Source organism: Thermobia domestica, chromosome 10 (genome assembly GCF_964235325.1).
Source record: "Thermobia domestica chromosome 10, izTheDome1.hap1.1, whole genome shotgun sequence".
Taxonomy (NCBI): domain Eukaryota; kingdom Metazoa; phylum Arthropoda; class Insecta; order Zygentoma; family Lepismatidae; genus Thermobia; species Thermobia domestica.
Window position 1 is genome coordinate 173,618,130 of NC_137463.1, and position 19,218 is coordinate 173,637,347.

The 19,218-nt window shown below is 36.2% G+C and overlaps 1 protein-coding gene across 1 annotated transcript in view; it reads right to left on the minus strand.

Moving 5' to 3' along the window:
• Positions 1-19,218, minus strand: part of Ing3 (Inhibitor of growth family, member 3) — an 81,135-nt gene that overhangs the window by 50,843 nt on the left and 11,074 nt on the right. Inside the window, exons 2-6 of the mRNA XM_081728765.1 lie at positions 10,402-10,473; positions 7,794-7,922; positions 3,064-3,198; positions 2,856-2,942; positions 944-1,146 (exon numbers count right to left, since the gene is read on the minus strand). Of these exons, the coding sequence (XP_081584891.1) occupies positions 944-1,146; positions 2,856-2,942; positions 3,064-3,198; positions 7,794-7,922; positions 10,402-10,473 (626 nt within the window). The remainder of the gene's footprint in view (positions 1-943; positions 1,147-2,855; positions 2,943-3,063; positions 3,199-7,793; positions 7,923-10,401; positions 10,474-19,218) is intronic.

Sequence of the window (19,218 nt, forward strand, 5' to 3'; positions counted from 1 at the left end):
TTGCTTTATTTATTCAGATTACATATGGATAGAAATAAGTTTATTTGACCCTAACGTTCTGGCAACAGCGGGATTATAAAGTGGAATCTGAGAGCGACGAGTATACTGATCATCTTTGGAGCACAGAAATATGTTGTACTGGTCTTGCATACTTGTGAATAATTTAAGACTCACTCAGAGATACAAAAACATATATAACTGCACAAGTGAAATCACTGTACAAAGTTATACTTACACAAGCTATTAAAATAAATGAACAATTTCAAAAGGTTGAGAGTACAAAAGATCTAATTTAGTGTCCAAGTTCATTCACTGAGTCAGAAATACAACGATTTAATTTAATCTGCATATCGATAAAAGAAGACTTCACTGTGGCTTTGAAATATTCATACATACGCAGAAAATATTTTTGACCAATACATTACTAACATTCACTTTCCCTGGGTTTGTAATGTGTGGAAAAAGATCTAGATGAAAGAAGCTCTCAAAGATCTACATGGTTTGAACGTCACCATGAAGTTCGCACTATCTGTAGCATTTTTGCTTTTAAATTTATGTGTTTTTAAACACCTGATTTAAACCAACCAACCCTGTTTACAGGTGTCCCATTTTCTAGAAAATTGAAAATATTCTAGATTTTCAAGGTTTGATAACGAAATTCACGGTTTCATGGTTGTGTGGGCACCCTGCATACTATAAAGGGACAGGGGTACAAATATACCGTTTAAATATTTACCATAAACCTTCTCTTCCTGTACGCAGAAGAGGCATCTCAGCTAACTGGCTCTCTACGTGCAGTGGTAGTTATTTATAGCTGCCCATATGCATGCCCTCTTTAGCAGATAGCGTGCAACATGCCTGAGTTAATTCATACGAAGTACAAAATTCAGTTGTAAATTTCAAGTTTAAAGTTCCCTAATTTCTTTAAATGTATTATTAATACCTGTTGCGTAGCAGCAATAGCCTGTGATGCAGCAACCGCAATTGCGTTTCCTCCTGCGCCCATGTGTCCCAAATTATAGCTAACATTTGAAGTAGGCCCTGAGGCAGAAGTTGTTGGAACTGTCTTCGGTTCCAAATGGGGTGTTTTCTCAATGCTGGCTTTCTTTTCTGATACCGCTACACTACTGGTATTTTGCTTCTTTTCTGAAATTAGAAAAAAAATATTAGTATGATTAATATGGTTGAAAAAAAAAAATACCATTACTTTTATTGGTATATTTTAAATATGTTCAAAGAAAATTCAAATATATTTCTTTCAATATCACAAATTAACAATATAAAATATAGAAATTATTATAAGAATTAATTTTCTAATTGTAATATCACAGTAGCATTTTATTACTCAATCATAAACCATTTCTTGTATCTTTCAGTCTTAAATACATACTTTATTATAAGCACAGCTAGTTACTTTTGGACGGATGATGTATCAAGAACCATCTCTTAAGAAGCCGAAGACTGAACACCATACTAAAAACCTGAACCACTACACTTAAGAAGCCGACAACTGAAATGTATTGCCAATTAGAAAATCCTACGCAGTGCAGCAATTAGAAAACGAGACCGATATTCCTTTTCTGTGAAGTTAATTTTGGCATAGAACTTTATCACAGTGGTGAAACTTGCGTGTGATCTGGGGAACACGTGCAGACATTTCCAGCACGGCCCTTCGCCAGTGGGAAGGTTACTCGCCTAATTATAAGCTGGTGTTGTGATATCTTGTCACCGTTTCAACAGTGGAACAAAAAAAGAATATCTATTCTATGCGCGCTTAGGAAAAAACTCCAACGAAAACATTTGAGATGTTGAAAAAGTTTATGAGACGATTGCATTTCTCGTTGCTGTGTTTTCTCAATGGTATAAGAGATACAGTATTGGTAGGAGGTCTGTGGAAGATCACGAACACTCAGTACAAGCAGGCCTGTCAAAATAACTGAAATGATTGGCTAAGTTCGGAATGTCATTTTGAATGACCGAAAAGTAAACGTTAGGGTAATATCAGATCTCGAAGATCTAGCTAGAATATTTAGAATTGATACTTATTTATTCCATTAGCAGATGGCAGCACAATAAACTCATGCAGAACAACAAGTTTGATTCTCATCCCAGAATTTCAGCTGATTTAAAAAAAAAAAAAAAAAAAAATTAAAAAAAGTTCAATTTACAAGGAAAAGAGGCGCTCGCCCCTGTGAAATAGAACATTAAAATACAGGACCTTTAGTCTACGGAGACTTATGTAGCGTGTGGCAGGCTTTTGGCCTATTTAACACAAGACGTCTAAAACATGTTTCTACACCTATGTGGTTAACAAAAGTATTCAGTGCGACCTATGAATTCATAATTTTAATGGACATTCGTAAGTGCTGATTGATTAATGTTCATTAGACTTTGCAAAGTTACAATTCGTACAGTATAATCCAGTTGTTGGCGATGTACGATAACGTTTTTTCTATCTTTCTTACTAGTATGATGTTGAAATGCAATGTACTGTACAATTGCTACCTTTCTGATGATACTTCATATAATAAAAAACTTACCTCTTTTAACCTAAATTATACTAATAACCACGGTAGCGTAATGTCCGTACAGTGAATGGGTTGATATTTCCTGTCTTCATTCAATAAAACTGTCAGTAATACATTTCATTTTGTACAAGAATTGTTTTTCCTATGACATGCAGAAAAAGGCTAGAGTCCCGAACACAAAAAGCCGGATTTCACGCTGTTAAATATGAATACAGATTATCACTACTGACACTATTGAGACGAGGAAAGAAGCCTTTATCCCCTCTCCCCCTTTGAGTAAGGCACAAAAGCAGTTAGTTATATAAAATCCCTTTATATTTTACCTACCTTGCAAACTTCGAGGTACACTGAAACTATACCTATTTTCCTTTTGACTACTATTTTGTTGTTGAGGCTGATCTAATTCTAAGGAACCTGAAAGAAGTCAAAAAAGACAACAATTACTTACAAAATTAATAAAGTACGTTACATAGAATCTGTTCATCTTATATGAATATACTATTGCTTATTGCTCTATTATATAAAACGTACTTACGTTTTTCTAAAATTTCTGTTATTCCTTTATTATCAGCTTCTAGTTCCATCTTAAATTTATGAAGCTCTTGATCCAACCGTCGAAGATAACGGTCTACGAGGTCATACATTTGGTTAGCAAGCTGTACTTTCTCATCTAGAAAAGAACGAAAAAGATTAGAACAAATTTGTCCAACTATGAACTTAAATTCTCTATCAACAATGACACGATTTTACAGTGTATGCTCTGCTCACACAACACTTTTGTCTTAATACTGTCAATAACATGCAATTTTTTAATTTATTTTATTTTAAAGAGAGGAGGTGTTCTTCTTTAATTATATTCATAATATTTGAAACGTTTAGTTCTGTTATATACTTTCTACTCCGTTTAATTGTCATATTATTTGAACGCTTTTGTAAATGCCAGTTCTTTGTTATGTGAAACGTCATTACAAATAATATAAGCAAAAATGTTTTCATGAAAACTTCGATATACTCGGTACTAACCTGTTTTTATGAACTATGAAGTGATCATTAATTAATGTTTTCTCACTTCTACAGAAGTCACTTATCATGGCAGTTTTTTTTTTTTTTTTTTTTTTTTTTTTTTTTTTGGTGCGATGCTTTTGAAATACTGGCAGTGAAGAATTAAAACTTTTCCTTTGGAACAGTCCAGTAAATCTCTTCTTGGTCAGCCATCTGTGATTGGTTTAATGCAACTCTCAATTTTAACTTAACCTGAGACAGATTTCTCATTTCCTTGCACATCTTTTCTATATATCTTCTATTATTCCGTCCGTATATTTCTATCACGGCCTTCTAAGTAGAGTCACTGAGAGTAATTATGAGACAGATTTCACAACTTTTCCACGTTACCCAGCTTACATTAGTTTTGAAAGCAGTTAATCTAGGTAGCAGTTTATGGTGTCAATAGAGTAACAATTTGCTGCCAAGAAATTTCCTGTCATCTCGTAAGTTGATGAGTAAATGTCAAATTTGTGCTGTTTCATAATTTCCCTCCAAAAGGGTAATTATGAGACACCTATTGTCCCCGTTTTCTGTATGTGATATTGAGGTATGAAAGAGTCCAATTATGAGACAAAGAAGTCTTGGTTATTTCGTGTTTATTACATAAAGATATACAAATATTTGGCTGAGTTACAAGAAAATAACTAAGAAAGTGGAAATAGTTACTGATGCTATTCTAACGTACTTGTGAGTTAACTATAATAGGTCTTTGGACTAATAGCCTATCTTAGTTTCAAGTTACAAAACAGGCTTATGAAACAAATTTAAACCAAGTTGTAGGCTATTCACTAAAAAACAACTTAGGCTACTTCTATTTCTTTGTTTTAGTATATTGATATGCAGCCTAGGCTATTTTCAACAAAATAAGTAGGTCTACAACTCTGAAAGAATTACTAAGAAACAAGATTACAGGACTACCTGAACTACAGAATACAGTTTTTTTTTTTTTTTAAACTTAACATACTAGGATACAGAGACAGATTTTAGTTATTTCTCAAATACATTAATCTAGCATGCGTCTTATAATTACTCTCCACATAAGCAAAATGAGATACAACAACAAAATTTGTAACTCTGAAACAAAAGCCCAAGGGACAAATTCAACTTGGCTGAGCTACTAGACTTCCACCGACACCCACTGGTTTGAAAGCAGTGATATTACTGCAAGAGTAGATGTAAAAGTTAATGATAAGATTTCAAATTTCAACATTTTTTTTGAATGTATTTGTTAAAAAAAAAAAAAAAATGTACATCCAAACTTTTATCAACTGAAATTTAAAAATGTAGACAAAGCATTGTGAAGAATGTTACTAAATGCATATGCTTTTAATTTGTATTTATCCTAAAGTGGTTGAAGATCAGTGAGAGGTGTCTCATAATTACCCTCTCTGACCCTACTCGTCCTTCTGCCATTCCATCCACAGCTACTAGTATGATTCCTCCATGTTTGATAATGTGTCTAATCACAATATTTCTTGTTCTCGAACAAGCGAAATAGTGCGGTGAGGAACGACATATAATGTGAAGGTTAATCTTGCATGGTAATCTGTTCACCCACTAATTATAGCACATTCAAGCCCGGTTGCAGTTTGGAGCCCTCAGTAACACTAGGTATCATCCACTATCATGACGGTAATGCAAAGATACACAAACTTTTCGAAATAGTCTTCAACATTTTTTTCCTACCATTTTTAATACTTTTATTCGATACCTTATCCAACCATCTTATATTCAACATTTCATATATATTCAACATTTCATTCAACATTTTCGTGGGATTCCATTCTCTCAGCCGTTTCATCCATCATTCGATTTTAACTTGAAAAAGAAAGATTACTATATATTCATCCGAGTTTAGTCAAACTCATCTGATCAAGATCAAGATTATGATAGACCTTGACCTGCTACATAAGTTTGTGAAATATGTTGGCCAGGTTTTGGGTTCCCGAGTTATCGGTGGTCAAAATTTGCGTTTTCATCTACGATACAAGCGTGTGAAATATTGTGCAGGCTTACGGTCCCCGCGTTATGGGCTGATAACTTAACTTCGCCAATACCAATCAGAATAAATATAAAGCTGTCCAAACACAAACGCTGTTACAATGCAAATTGTAATATGATTCAAACAAAATGGAGTTTTGTTCCAACTTCACCAATTTGATTTTACTGTAAAGAACATAATATAAAACCCAGTATAGGCGGGCAATGCACATAACGAGCACCAAGAAAAATTTTGAAAAAGTTACACATGTGATTCAATTCATTATTATCTTTTATAAGCGTACCTCTACATACTAGAGACCTGCACGGGCTTGGGCGGGTCGACACTTTTATTCCTTTGGGCCGGGCCAGGCTTGGGCTGGCCGACACTGATTTCTCTTCAGGTCGGGCCGGGCTGAGGCCGATCAATTGCAATTCTTTAATAATTATTGACTTTCGTTAAACGACAATTGGAATAAAGCCAAACGTTGAAGAAGTGTGTCCGTGAAAAATGTTACAAAGAATGCACTAGCTATTTAGTTTGTGTTGCTTAGCAGCGGCTCCACTTTCACTATAGAGGATTGCAGGCATTATGAGGTAAATTGAGCTGTGATCTTGACCTTCACTGAACTCAAAATATAACAAGAAGGGGTGGGAATGTTTTGCCTGTCGCTAAACAATATTGCCATCTTCACTTTATGCCAAAAATCAATTAAGTTAGATTTTTGTTACAGTGAATGGAGTTTTTGTTCTCTCGATAACAGGCAAAGTTTTAGGAGGCAATGGTCAGCCATTCGGGAGGCAAGCGTCAGCCAGGTTGTGAACCAGAGTTTAGAAAATGTTTCTGAGGGTTAGGTTAAATTTAGTATTAAACTTTGAGAAAGATTGGGGGTCGAGCTAATTTTTTAAAAAAATTATCGGGTCGGAATTGGGCCAAAAACTTTTAAAATTTATTGCGGCCATTTTGAAAACGGTGCCCCAAATCGAAAATTGTTTCCTACAAAAGTTGTTTCGTTTTTCAAGTACCATTAAATGAGGTATGATTCAATACATGTTTCTATTTGAAAATTTGAAGTTGGCCCCTGGATCCCCTTGAAGGAGGGCCCTGGGGGTCACCACGACAACACCATGTGATGTGCCCTATGACATTTTCCTATCTCAGTTTTTGTTTCATCTTATTATTCTCAGCCGTTTCGGATTTATAAGCACTGTACGTTTTATCTGAAACACCCTGTATAGGTCTGATGGGGATCGAATTTGGCATGATGGTAGAAATTACCCTGGTATTAAGTATATGAAATATAATGTTGTGCAGGCTTATGGTTCCCGAGTAATAGGCACTCGAATTTTTTGTCATATTTTTGAAAGCAAAAACCCATACACCGAACTCATCCAATCCGGATCTAGTGGTAGAAGTTCACCTACTATAAAGGTGTGAGTTTCCGCGTTATCAGGGCGTCTACCAGAACTCAGAATTCCCAATTCCTGACATTATTCGAACTAATTATTAAATTAAAATATCGAAAAAATTCGACAATTCTATCACTTACACTATATTCTATTTATGTACTTCACAATATTTCTACGATCTGAAAAGACAATATTGAACCACGAAGATCTTAACCTTATTCGAATATGAACTATCCAAAAAGTTCATCAACGATGCTCACTTCATACCTGATATATAAGCTATCTATTACTAATCTTCAGGAGTAATTTTCTCGTTCATACTCATACCACCCAAAGAACACTTAACAACTTACAAAACGAAGCAGAAGTCATCATCTAATTTCGCTCCTTATATTGAATCAAATAAACCATATAGGTAACAAATTCGGATTCATTAAAAAGAAATTAAGGTTGTTCCAGCACCTAGTTGCTTTCGGGTAAAATATGCTAGTCATATAATCAATGTGATTAATATTACATAAGCCATACTAGCATATATTCCTCATAAATTAAGCAACATTTTCTCTTTTGTGGGCATATGATCAGGCAATAAAAGAAAATAGAAATTTGAAATAAAACAAAATCAAGCAAGTTAGAAGGAACTTGCTTTCCTCCGACTGTAGTCTGTTGTAGATTCTATTAGAAATCACATAATTAACCGTATTTCATAATACAGAACGAAAATCAGAATTATTTATATCTTCTTTGAAATAATTCTGAGCTGGAAAAGCTTTCCTTAAAGCCAAATGAAAATTTATAAATATTATGGAAAGGCTACTATTCAATTCTTACCTGCGTCATCTAGTGTCTTATAATAATCCTTTCTAATAGCGTCATACTCCGCATCTCTTTCTGACTGCTTCATCTTCTTTGCATTCGCAAAGAACGTCTTTACACGTTTCTCCAAACTGTCCATTGAGTCTGGAAATTTAACGAGAATTAATACAAAAGATATATGTGTTAATAATATACCTAGTCTTACCATAAATACTACCCTAAGGGTAGCTGTACTTCCGCCCGTACAAGCAAGCGACGTCAAGAGCGGTATCATGAAGCGTGAGTCATTGCTGGATACGCTGAAGAAGTGTAATGTGTCAGTTGTAAGTGTTCAAGATGAAATGGAGCGTGTATGACTATCGTGTGGCCGTGACAACATTGCACAAGGTAAGTAAATAACCAGGGAAAATTTTCAAAACCTTCCAAAAGCTGCTGCTGAAAAAAAAAAAAAAAAAAAAAAAAAAGTTTACTGCACTATTCAGCGCTTTGTTGAGATTGGAACTGTGAAAAATAGCCCGCCGTAAGGAAGACCACACACAATACTAACACCGGAACTTGTGAAAGCAGTGACGGTGCGTGTCCAACGAAATCAAATTAGGAAACAGTTATAGTTCAAGGGCTACAAATATCGAAAGTGATTGTCTCGTACGTTAAGCAATGACCTGGGATTTCATGCTTATAACCAACGCAAAGGACATATCCTGACAAATGAACTGAAAAATGAAAGGAAATCTTTAAGTTTTACGTCCCACGGTTATGCCGGTTAGGCTAAAGGAGACGGTGATGATGAGAGATGAGTGAAATGGTAAGAATTGTTTCAATGAAGAAAGTGGGAGGAAACGGGAGAACCCGAGAAAACCCACGAGCACGATGTTTGTCCACCACAAAGTCCACACGGCGCGAGCTGGATCAGGGATCCCAAGCACCGGAGGTGAACGCTCTACCACTAACCCACCGCGCTCCCAGACAAATGAACTGAAGCGCCAGAAGTTTCTAAAAGCAAAGCGTTACGCAGCAAATGGGTACCACCGAATCCTTTTAACTGATGAAAACATTTTCAGTGTTGAGGAGACTTTCGATGCCCAAAATGACAGGATATAAGCCACATCCTTTAGAGACAGGGGTGAAAAGGCCTCAAGGATCCAGAACGATCAGCATCCTGCCTCAGTCATGGTGTGTGAGCAACGAGGACATAACGGAGCTCCATTTCTGTGAAAAGGGGTTCAAAACGTCAGCCAAAGTGTACCAAGAGACAGTGCTTGAAAAACTAATCAAGAATCCCATTACATACTTTCCCATGGACAGAGCTGGAGCCCCCAACACACAAAGCACGGACAACCCAGCAGTGGCTGGAGGCAAATGTTTCGGACTTCATTTTCAATTCAGACTGGCCTTCTGCAAGTCCGAACCTAAACCTTTTGGACTACAAATCGTGGTCCAAGTTTCAGAAGATAGCTTGCTAGAAGATACATCTCAATATTGAAAGTTTAAAGCGGTCTCTTCGGAAGGCAGTTGCAGATTTTCTAGTTAATGTGTTGCATAATGCAATTGATGAGAAGCTACAAAAACTTCAGGACTGTATGCCTGTTAATGGTACTGCTAAGTTGTGAGTTAATGTGTATAGTGTAGTGATAACCAACATTTTAATAACATTGCTGATTTTAACGTTTTCTCTGAAAAAAAAAAAAATAACAAGTTGAATAAAATGTAAAAATATCTGTGACGCCCCAACACACCATTCGTGTCTCTGTCGAATGCAAGATGATGGTATCAGAAATCATACTAGGAATATAACAATCTGATTACGATTTCCACGGCACATAATAGATGGAAATTAGGTTGCCTTCCTATAACATTTCTTATGGACTAGTAATTCAATTTTTAGTAGGTAGTAGAAGCTGGTACTTCTGCTTTGTCCAGATTCATAAAACATACAATGTTTAAGTGTAGGTTTAGGAGCATTATGTACACAATCCCTTCTTTCCTTTAAATAGAAACTATTTTTTACTCAGTTTTATGTCTCGCTTTTGTGGCAACCGAATAAAGGAGATGGAGGACGTTGGTAATCAAACTCGTAACAAGCAACAATACCAAATGATTACAAGAAAGTATCAGTTACCATTCATATGCCATACGAAATCTCATTATTTTCACGACTTTTGCTTACAGAAATGCCTTTTAGTTTGTGTTTAAAATAAAGATATTTATGATTTATAAAATGTGAAATATTTTATTTTACAGTATATGAAACATAACTCTGTTTCAATATAGAAAATAAAGAGAAACAGAAAATATATAATAAGTTAAACTTGTTGAGGAGTTCGACCTTAAGGAGTATGAGCGTTCTTACTCAAATATATTTTATATACATTTCTTTACATACACATTTATTCTGCTAATTTAGATATACTGAATTACCATCTTATACTCTATAATACATCTCCTTTAGCCTAACCGACATAACCGTGGACGTAAAACAAAGATTTCATTTCATTTTTTTTTATTTATAATAGAACAAATAATCCATATTAAAATTCTATCTCTATGATTTGTAATTTCTTTAAATTACTTACGATAGTGATGAATATTATTTATTTTTAAATAAGTGTCATAAGCCACTTACTTTGAACCTGTAAGTCCAGTTCCCTCATTTCTGTAAATCTATCCCTGAGTTCTTGGGGTAGATGTTCTATCACTGCAAGAAGACATAACCGTTATTAGCATTTCTTCTTATTTTATTTTATTTTATTTTTAAAAAAATAAAATCATCTTGCTTTGCAACAGTATTAAGCACATACGAAGTTCAATGATATTGGACTTACCTCAGATTGCGTCGTATGCCAATGCCTAGTGGTCGTGCTTTCCGCCCCATAATTTCAGATTTGACTTCCGATAGAGGCAAAGATCTTGTAATACTTATTCAGCATCGTGAGGAAAATGAAAAGCTAAGAAAGAGTAATCTCTAGTGAAGAAAGCCATGATGATAGGATTAATACTGGTGCGTCAAAAATATGCATACACTTTGAACTATCATAGATTTTTCCCCCCCGCCTACAAGGTTAAATTTCTGGGAAAAGTACGGTTACAGTCCAATTTGGAAAATGAGATACTGTCTGGTCAAACTGAATGTTCCAAATGGTGGTCTTCAGTATCGATACATCTCTAAGTATGAGCCAAGACTGCTTCCGTACTTCACAGCAAAGTGTCCAACGGAATTTCTACGCACACCATTTGAATCTCACCCAAAGTGTGTTCAAGTTACGTATTTTACGATGGTACGCCTCATCTTTTACTGTGCCTCATAAGTAGAGACACAATTTTGTGGTAAATAAGAATTCGTAATTTCGTTATAAAAATATACGTAAAGCGGGATAAAATCGGTGAATAAAAATTCAATGTAAGAACACTATTTTCCTTGGCAATCACAATTAGTTACCTTTTATTTCACCTTAATTTCCACTCATCAATCATCATGACATGAGTTCATGCATGACTATATTAAACAATATTTGAGTTTTTAAAAAATAACACTAAGCATCCTCATTGAACGAAAGTATCATTTTAAAAAGAAAAAACGAACACAGAGAACATTAATAGAAAAAAAAACTTTAGTATTTACAGTTTACTTACGCAAATAACAGGTAAGAATTGTTTCAATATTTTCTGGTGTTATATTTGTTCTTTATTACGAATATTCTAGTCTAATATTACAAAATTTACACATAACTATTTTTTGACGTACATGAAAAACGTAGTAGCCATGATCTTTAAATTATTGCGTTCTATCGAAACATGTGATTTTTGGCATTATACCGGTTGCTTTGCCGTTCTAGAAGCACACGAGACAAATCTGGGACCACAATCGTTCCTGCCAAGAAACAGACAAATTGAGGGAGGGCTGGCATCAGACATCCGGCAGTTCCATATTTCATTGTGGTAGACAAATGATGACCTAATAGTGTTTACTCACGTTTAAGCATGCAGAAGGGAGAAATAATGGTAATGAATAAACCATAAAATCGTCAAAAATTGTCACTTTTACGTAAATTTCGTGGAATATTGAGTCTTGTTGCAAATTTTGTTAATTCGTCAGAATTTCGCGTTTAATCGTGAGCGTTATATGGCCTAACAAGTAGTGAAAATATATATATTTTAGGTATACAACATTTTCATACAAAACGGATACATTTCGCGTTTTCGCGTGTCACCAAAAAATCGTGTCTCTACTCATAAGCTCGAGATGAGCAGGAAACTCGATTGGCCCCCGCTTCCTATCTACCGGTCTGATACATTTTGATCCACATCCCTATGGTAGTATAGCGGGGTATCATCTGGTTGGTAATAGAACCTATCATTACCATATATTGCACGAATAGCACGGAAAATGGAATCTGCAAGCAATGTCAGGTGCAGTACCGTCACAATGGAAAGGCCCAATAGGTCCCCTAGGAGACAAATCACACCACACATTTACACCAGGCAAAATCGCAGCTTTCTCAACAGTAATGTGGGGATTATCATCAGCCCAGTACACACAACTGATAGTTCCGTTAAGTTTGAACTGTACTTCAGCAGACAAAACAACGTTACCCACAAATCCCGGTTTGCATGTAACCATCTCCTGAACCCATTTACAAAATTATAACCTGTGACCTGGGTCGTCGTCATTTAGCTGTTGCACCAGCCTTGGAATGTACAAACGCAATTTACCTTTTTTCAGTATGCATAGCACACTACTAGCACTTACATCGCCCTTACGTGAAATTTGTCTTGAAAATTTTTGTGTTGAACGCTGAAACAGTACCGGAACTGCAAGGATTCAGCACTTATAGCCGTGGAAAGTCACCCTAATCGGGCTTTCTGCACTTCACACACTGTTCCATGAACCTCGGATTTACTCGTAGGCGTATAATTGTTACCCTTCAAGGTGGATCAATCCCATACGTAGGTCTCCACTGTCTCTGAACCGTAGCAACATTCTTAAACTTCCAGCATCCTTACTAACCTGCTTCCGCTTTTCAGAGCTAAAATGTCCGTCCGCAGTCTTGATGTTCTTTCTTGGCACTAACTGGAGTGCGCAACTAGACTAACGATTCTGTGTCACTTGTTAAAGCAATACAGCGCTACTTTTTCCCAGAAATTTTTCTATGACAGTTCAAAACGTATATAGATTTTTTTTGACGCGTCCGGTGTTTAAGTATATATGTTTAGTGAATGTAGGTTTACATGTTCGTGTATTTAAGGAATTATAAAAAGAGAAAGAACAAAAATAATTAAAAGAAATCCAAGAAGAGCAAACTAGGGTCTCATGTTATTTTATCAAGAAGCAGAATACATTTAATAAACTCACCTCAACGGCTGAGGAAATCCACGTCGAAAAGAGACTGAGACCAATAAATAAATAAGTAAATAAATAAATAAAATGTAAACAGCCAGGGGCAGTACCTTGGCGTCAGAGGTATCCGTACAAGAGAACGTGGTAACGTAGTTCAGCCTTAACGGGATGATCTACCTTTTCTCGGCACAAAAATTTTTATATTGGACCTTATGGGCAGAACATGGCTACCGAATTTCCTCAGTTTCTAAGGAACTAGGTATCTCTAATGGGAAAGAAAAATTTTGCAGCATTCTACAGAAGTTTATTAACGGATTGAAATACTTAAATTGTATATTTGTCTGCTAGTTTAGCAGAAATAAATTATTAAAAAATAAATAAATTAGTTTCTTTTTATACAAATTATAATATGTCTAACTTTGGAACCAATTATGGTAGAAAGATCAACTTTTTTTTGTTTTATTCCTTGAGAAGAAACGACTCTAATAGTTTTAATCACAACCATATCTGATACGCCAATTAAAAAATAATATTTTAATATAAGTATTAAAGTCCACCTGTCAAAGTTTGACGAGGGTAAGTCACGCCCCACTCTAAGCTTGGCCGCGGAAAGGGCGGGGGTTGGTGAAATGGAGGGGGAAGGGGGTGGATGTCTGAATGAAACAGGTTCTCGACCAGTTTCTCGATTACCTGTCAGCTGCCAAATACTATTAGCTTTATAGAGTTTTTCTCCCTCAATGGTTCCAAACTAAGAGACTGAACGATGTGGTGTGAAGTATCCTCTTTTCCCCGTTACCTCTGGAAGTTCATCAAGATGCATTCTAGAGTGCGCGGGAAGAACAGTATATATCAGAAAACGCTGTTATTTTGGGATTTTTTCCCTTCCGGACAAATATTATAGCATACAGTAGTGGCGAAGGGAAGGGGAGCAGAGGGGTGCCCCCACAGGATTCCGACAATGTAAAGTCCTGGCCCCCATATTTAGGGGTCCGTAAAAAAATGTCCCCTAAGTTCTTTTTAAAATAATGGCTTGGGAATATATTTCAAATTTGAGGTGTTTTCCTGGTAGCCGTCATTTTCCAATATGGCCTACGTAAATCTCTCTCTCTCTCTCTCTCTCTCTCTCTCTATATATATATATATATATATATATATATATATATATATATATATATATATATATAAAGAGAGAGATCGTGAACCAAGGCACTTAGAAAGATAATTTTGGTGTCAAACTATAGGTTTCTGAGGCCGATGAATTTAAATATGGCATTGTTTATTGCCACTTAGAAACCTTACAACCTGGCAACACTGTTGTCTAACGATTAACTGTACAAAGTTACAAATACAAGTGCGTATATGCACGCATTACTCTAGGATGTAGCGTACTTCCTTAGGACTAAACGAAACCTACTTTTTCTGGTAGCTTTCATCACGACAAGACATATTTTACATGGTAACATGAGAGAACAATTGTCTAAATCCAATATGGCAACCAATATGATGGCTAATTACTAGGCAACCAAGTAATGGACCTATTCAAATGCCTGTCAGTCCTAATTGGCCTAGAGCCTAGAGAATGGGAGAAAGAGGCAGGATACGGTCTCATTGAAGAAGCGACTCCTGAGGGGGCGAGGGAAATTTAAAATACTCTATTTTTAATGAAAAACACGGTTTTGCCTCCTTGTCCGCAGACAACACTGCACACCAAATGCTCTATAAGACGTTCTCTAAGTAGCCCTGTTAGATCCAACCCGTATTGTTGTTTAAACCGTGCATTTTCACGGGGGAACAGTGGAGCAAAAGCCCTGTTTTTTTTTTTTTTTTTTTTTTTTTTTTTTTTTTTTGTGATATTTCTGGTTTCTCGTGCTTACTTCGCTAAGACTAAGCACTGTAAGCCAATCTCCAATTATCCTATAGCAGTGTTAATTTCAGATCATTTCCTCCGGAGGCACCACGCACAGGGGGGAAAACAACTAAAAATTGCGTGCTTCACAGAAATTTCTGCGAAGATATCAAGCACCCGAGGGTGAATTTCGTAGCTCTTGGGAGAATTCCCCCCGAGAATCACCCCTGAAATCATCACTGTCCCAGGGAGTTGAAACAAGAAGCAGGATACGCAAAAAAGAACAAACTTTCAAAGAATTTAAAGTTTAGGCTCGTTGCGCTAAGCGCCTTCTTAGGACGAGGATATGGGAATTGAAAAATGCACGTTTTCTTTTATTTATTTATTTATTTATTTATTTATTGAAAAACATGTTTGCCCTTTTTTGTCCCCAGACAACCATGCAGACGACACACACCAATTGTCTTATACAAAAATGTTGCCATGATAGCTCCTATAAGACCCATTTGGAACGGTGTCCATACTGTGCATTGTTATATGGGGACAAGGGAGCAAATCCCTGTTTTCTTTGACTTTTTCGTTTTCCACGCTTACCCCGCTAAGACTACGCACTGTCAGTTAGTCTTGATTTATCCTAAAGAGTTGAAACAAGAAGCAGGATACGCAGAAAAGAACATACTTTCAGAATGATGACGTCCTATGGGTGGGACCTACAGCTTAACGTAGGATCCGAACCACTTGTGTCTTCATCGGGAATCAAACAAGGGACTCCTTGATTATAAGGGATGATTATAAGGGAAAATGACCCTTCTTCTTTCGTTTCATTATTGGTCCGTTTTCCATAATGTGTTATACTACGCAAATTGTCACAGTTCGGTTTCGCTTCCCACACAGATCTGACCTGTACTTGCTCACTAACTGGAATGATTAGCTGGGATGTATAAGATTATCACTTCGCGGGAATTTCTGGTGGTCAGAACTTGACATTCAAATTCCTTATTATTGTTTGGGCATTTCTCGGAACTAGCCTTCTCTTCAATACAAAGAAGCGTCCCACGGGGGAAATATTTTTGTTGAATGTTTACGCAGGCATATCCAAACGTCGGTTCGCGGGCCGGATCTGACACGGCGAGTTCTTTTATACAGCCCGCGAAATTGTCCGTTATTAAATTATCCGATAATTATTTCTTGTGAAAATGTCATATATTACCTTTTACAGCCCGTGACGACAGTAAGATTTCTGTGATTCGGCCAATCCCTGTTCCTACTTGCAAATGCCTGATTTATAGCATTTACGCTATTAGTAAGCGCTACTGAGATCAATAAGAGTTGAATTAGATTTTTGCGAGTGGCGCACTGTTGTAGCATGTTTACTAACGCACAAAGGGATGTTCTGAATGGGGGCAGCTATGTGTATGTTTAGCCAATGGAGCCATTTGTATCTTCGTGGCTTTGCACTCTAACTCCAAATAATAATAATAATAATAATAATAATAATAATAATAATAATAATAATAATAATAATAATAATATAAAACTTTTTCCTCCTGAAAATAACCAGATGGTAAAGTTATGGTCGATACATTTTTGGAATTCGAAGGCATTTTAGAATGCTTGTCTATCATCTGGCTATCAGAAATAATTGATCACCATTTTCTCTACATATCTATAATTTTCTTATAAGGTAGAAACACCTCCTCGGAAGAGGGAGAGAGAGAGAGAGAGAAAAAAAAGAGAGAGAAAGTGGCCGAACTTGGGCTATTGAACGTGAGGACAGGATGTTTACATTCGCATTGTCACCTGCTGTGAAAACGGTCCCTTCATATCTCTCGGGACGAAAACAGAAGAAAAGGGTGGGCGCAGATACCTTACCCTCCTCAAACTTCTTGACAGGTGGACTTTAATACTTATATTAAAATACTATTTTTTAATTGGCGTATCAGATATGGTTGTGATTAAAACTATTAGATTCGTTTCTTCTTAAGGAATAAAACAAAAAAAGTTGATCTTTCTACCATAATTGGTTCCAAAGTTAGACATATTATAATTTGTATAAAAAGAAACTAATTTATTTATTTTTTAATAATTTATTTCTGCTAAACTAGCAGACAAATATACAATTTAAGTATTTCAACCCGTTAATAAACTTCTGTAGAATGCTGCAAAATTTTTCTTTCCCATTAGAGATACCTAGTTCCTTAGAAACTGAGGAAATTCGGTAGCCATGTTCTCCCCATAAGGCTCAATATAAAAATTTTTGTGCCGAGAAAAGGTAGATCATCCCGTTAAGAGCCTGCCTTACTAAAAATAATACAAAATTTACCATTTTTCTTTTGCTTGTTTATTCATCAATGAAAAGAGATAATGAAATGCAAGTCACCACAATCATAGATAATGCTATTCTACAACAGAAAATATGAACCTGAAGAATGTTCAGTGTTGCCATCCATAAAAATTACAGTGTTGCCAGAAAAACAATTTCCCTAAAAATCTAAGTTAAGGCAGCGAGTAGAGGAACAAACTCAACTGCATATGGTTACGCATCATATTGTTTTGGTTTCCTGTGAACTACTTTTAAAAGAATAGTTGTATTTAGTTTGTAATAAACAAAATAGTTTTAACATACAGTTATTAAAACTAAATAATAATGTTAATTAAAAAGTAGTTCACAAGAAACCTAAACAACATGATACGTAATCAAATGCAGTTGTGTTTGTTCTTCTACTCGCTGCCTTAACTTAGATTTTAAGGAAATTGTTTTTCTGGCAACACTGTAATTTTTATGGATGGCAACACTGAACATTCTTCAGGTTCTTATTTTCTGTTGTAGAATAGCATTATCTATGATTGTGGTAACTTGCATTTCATTATCTCCTTTCACTGATGAATAATCAAGCAAAAGAAAAATGGTAAATTTCGTATTATTTTTAGTAAGGCAGGCTCTTAACTAATATAGTTAGCGCTTACATGAGGGCGTTAGAATGGGTTTGGAGCGCACTACCGGTCACAGTCCTATCATTTAGGGCAGCTCGAACGGTTTTTCCATTCAGGCTATCCCAGTGTGTTATGGGTGGTATGCCTACTGTGCGAACATCTACGCATACGTAATGTACTTAACATGGATTATTGACACAACACGTCCCACGCGAGCGGCGATTCTGCGGAACGATCACTTGGTTTCTCACAGTTCTAGTGCACAGAAACGCTCCAAGTCACATAAATGCACAATAGGCGTTCGTTCGCATTGCGGATACAGGTTGTAATTTACACACAACTACACTTGCATTATCCAATGACCTTCAAACTATTAGCAGCAGCCCTTTGCAGACACTACGATCAGCCTGCTATGTACAGACACACACAGTGTGGCGCGAATTTTATTCGGAACGGACGATATATCAGAAAGTCTAAAAAGTATTGAACTTTTTGCGCACCAGATGGCTTTAGTGTCTCAAATTTCAGGATATAGGTGAGTCGCAGCGGATCAGGCTTAACTTCATTTGGTAGTTGACAGTTGAAGCTTGTAAATGTGTAAAAACTGTTGGAATTCTTACAATAAGACGTAAGATATTACGCCGTGAATATAAGTGAACCTTCCCCAAACCTGCGCTACATTTTACACTTTATTTTAGTAAAATTGCAAATACTGTGAATAAATTTGTGCTATCTATGGACAAGATGCGTTATCAAAAGAACAGTCAAAAAATGGTTCATTCGCTTTCGTTCTCAAAATTTTGATGTAGAAGGTAATCCTCGCAGGGGCGACCAATCACAGCAAAAGTATGTGATATTGAAACGAAAGTTGAGCAAGACCGGGATGTAAACAGTGATAACATCGCCAACGACCTAAACATCACTAAACAGTGATAAACCACTTGGAGAAAGTTAGCTACAAAATGACGTTCACGTTTGGGTGCCACCTTACATAGTTATCATTGTATAATAACATTTACCTATCTGCGAATTACTGAAATGCAACGAACTCGAGCTATTCTTGAAGCGGATAACCACGACAACAATATGAGAAAGATCGTGGTCGAAGCGAGAACAAGCTTCGGTGTATATGGAAAGCCCACACTGAGATCCAGGGAAGATTATGCTGTGCATCACGAGGTGCTGCTGCCGTGCAATAGACTCGGACCTGTACTGTCGACAATTAGCATAGGTGCAATATCATTTCAAAGAAAAGGCTTGAACTGTTGCCTTTGAACTGTATTTTAATGAAGATTGGTCTCTTAACAGTCCCATATCCTTTTATA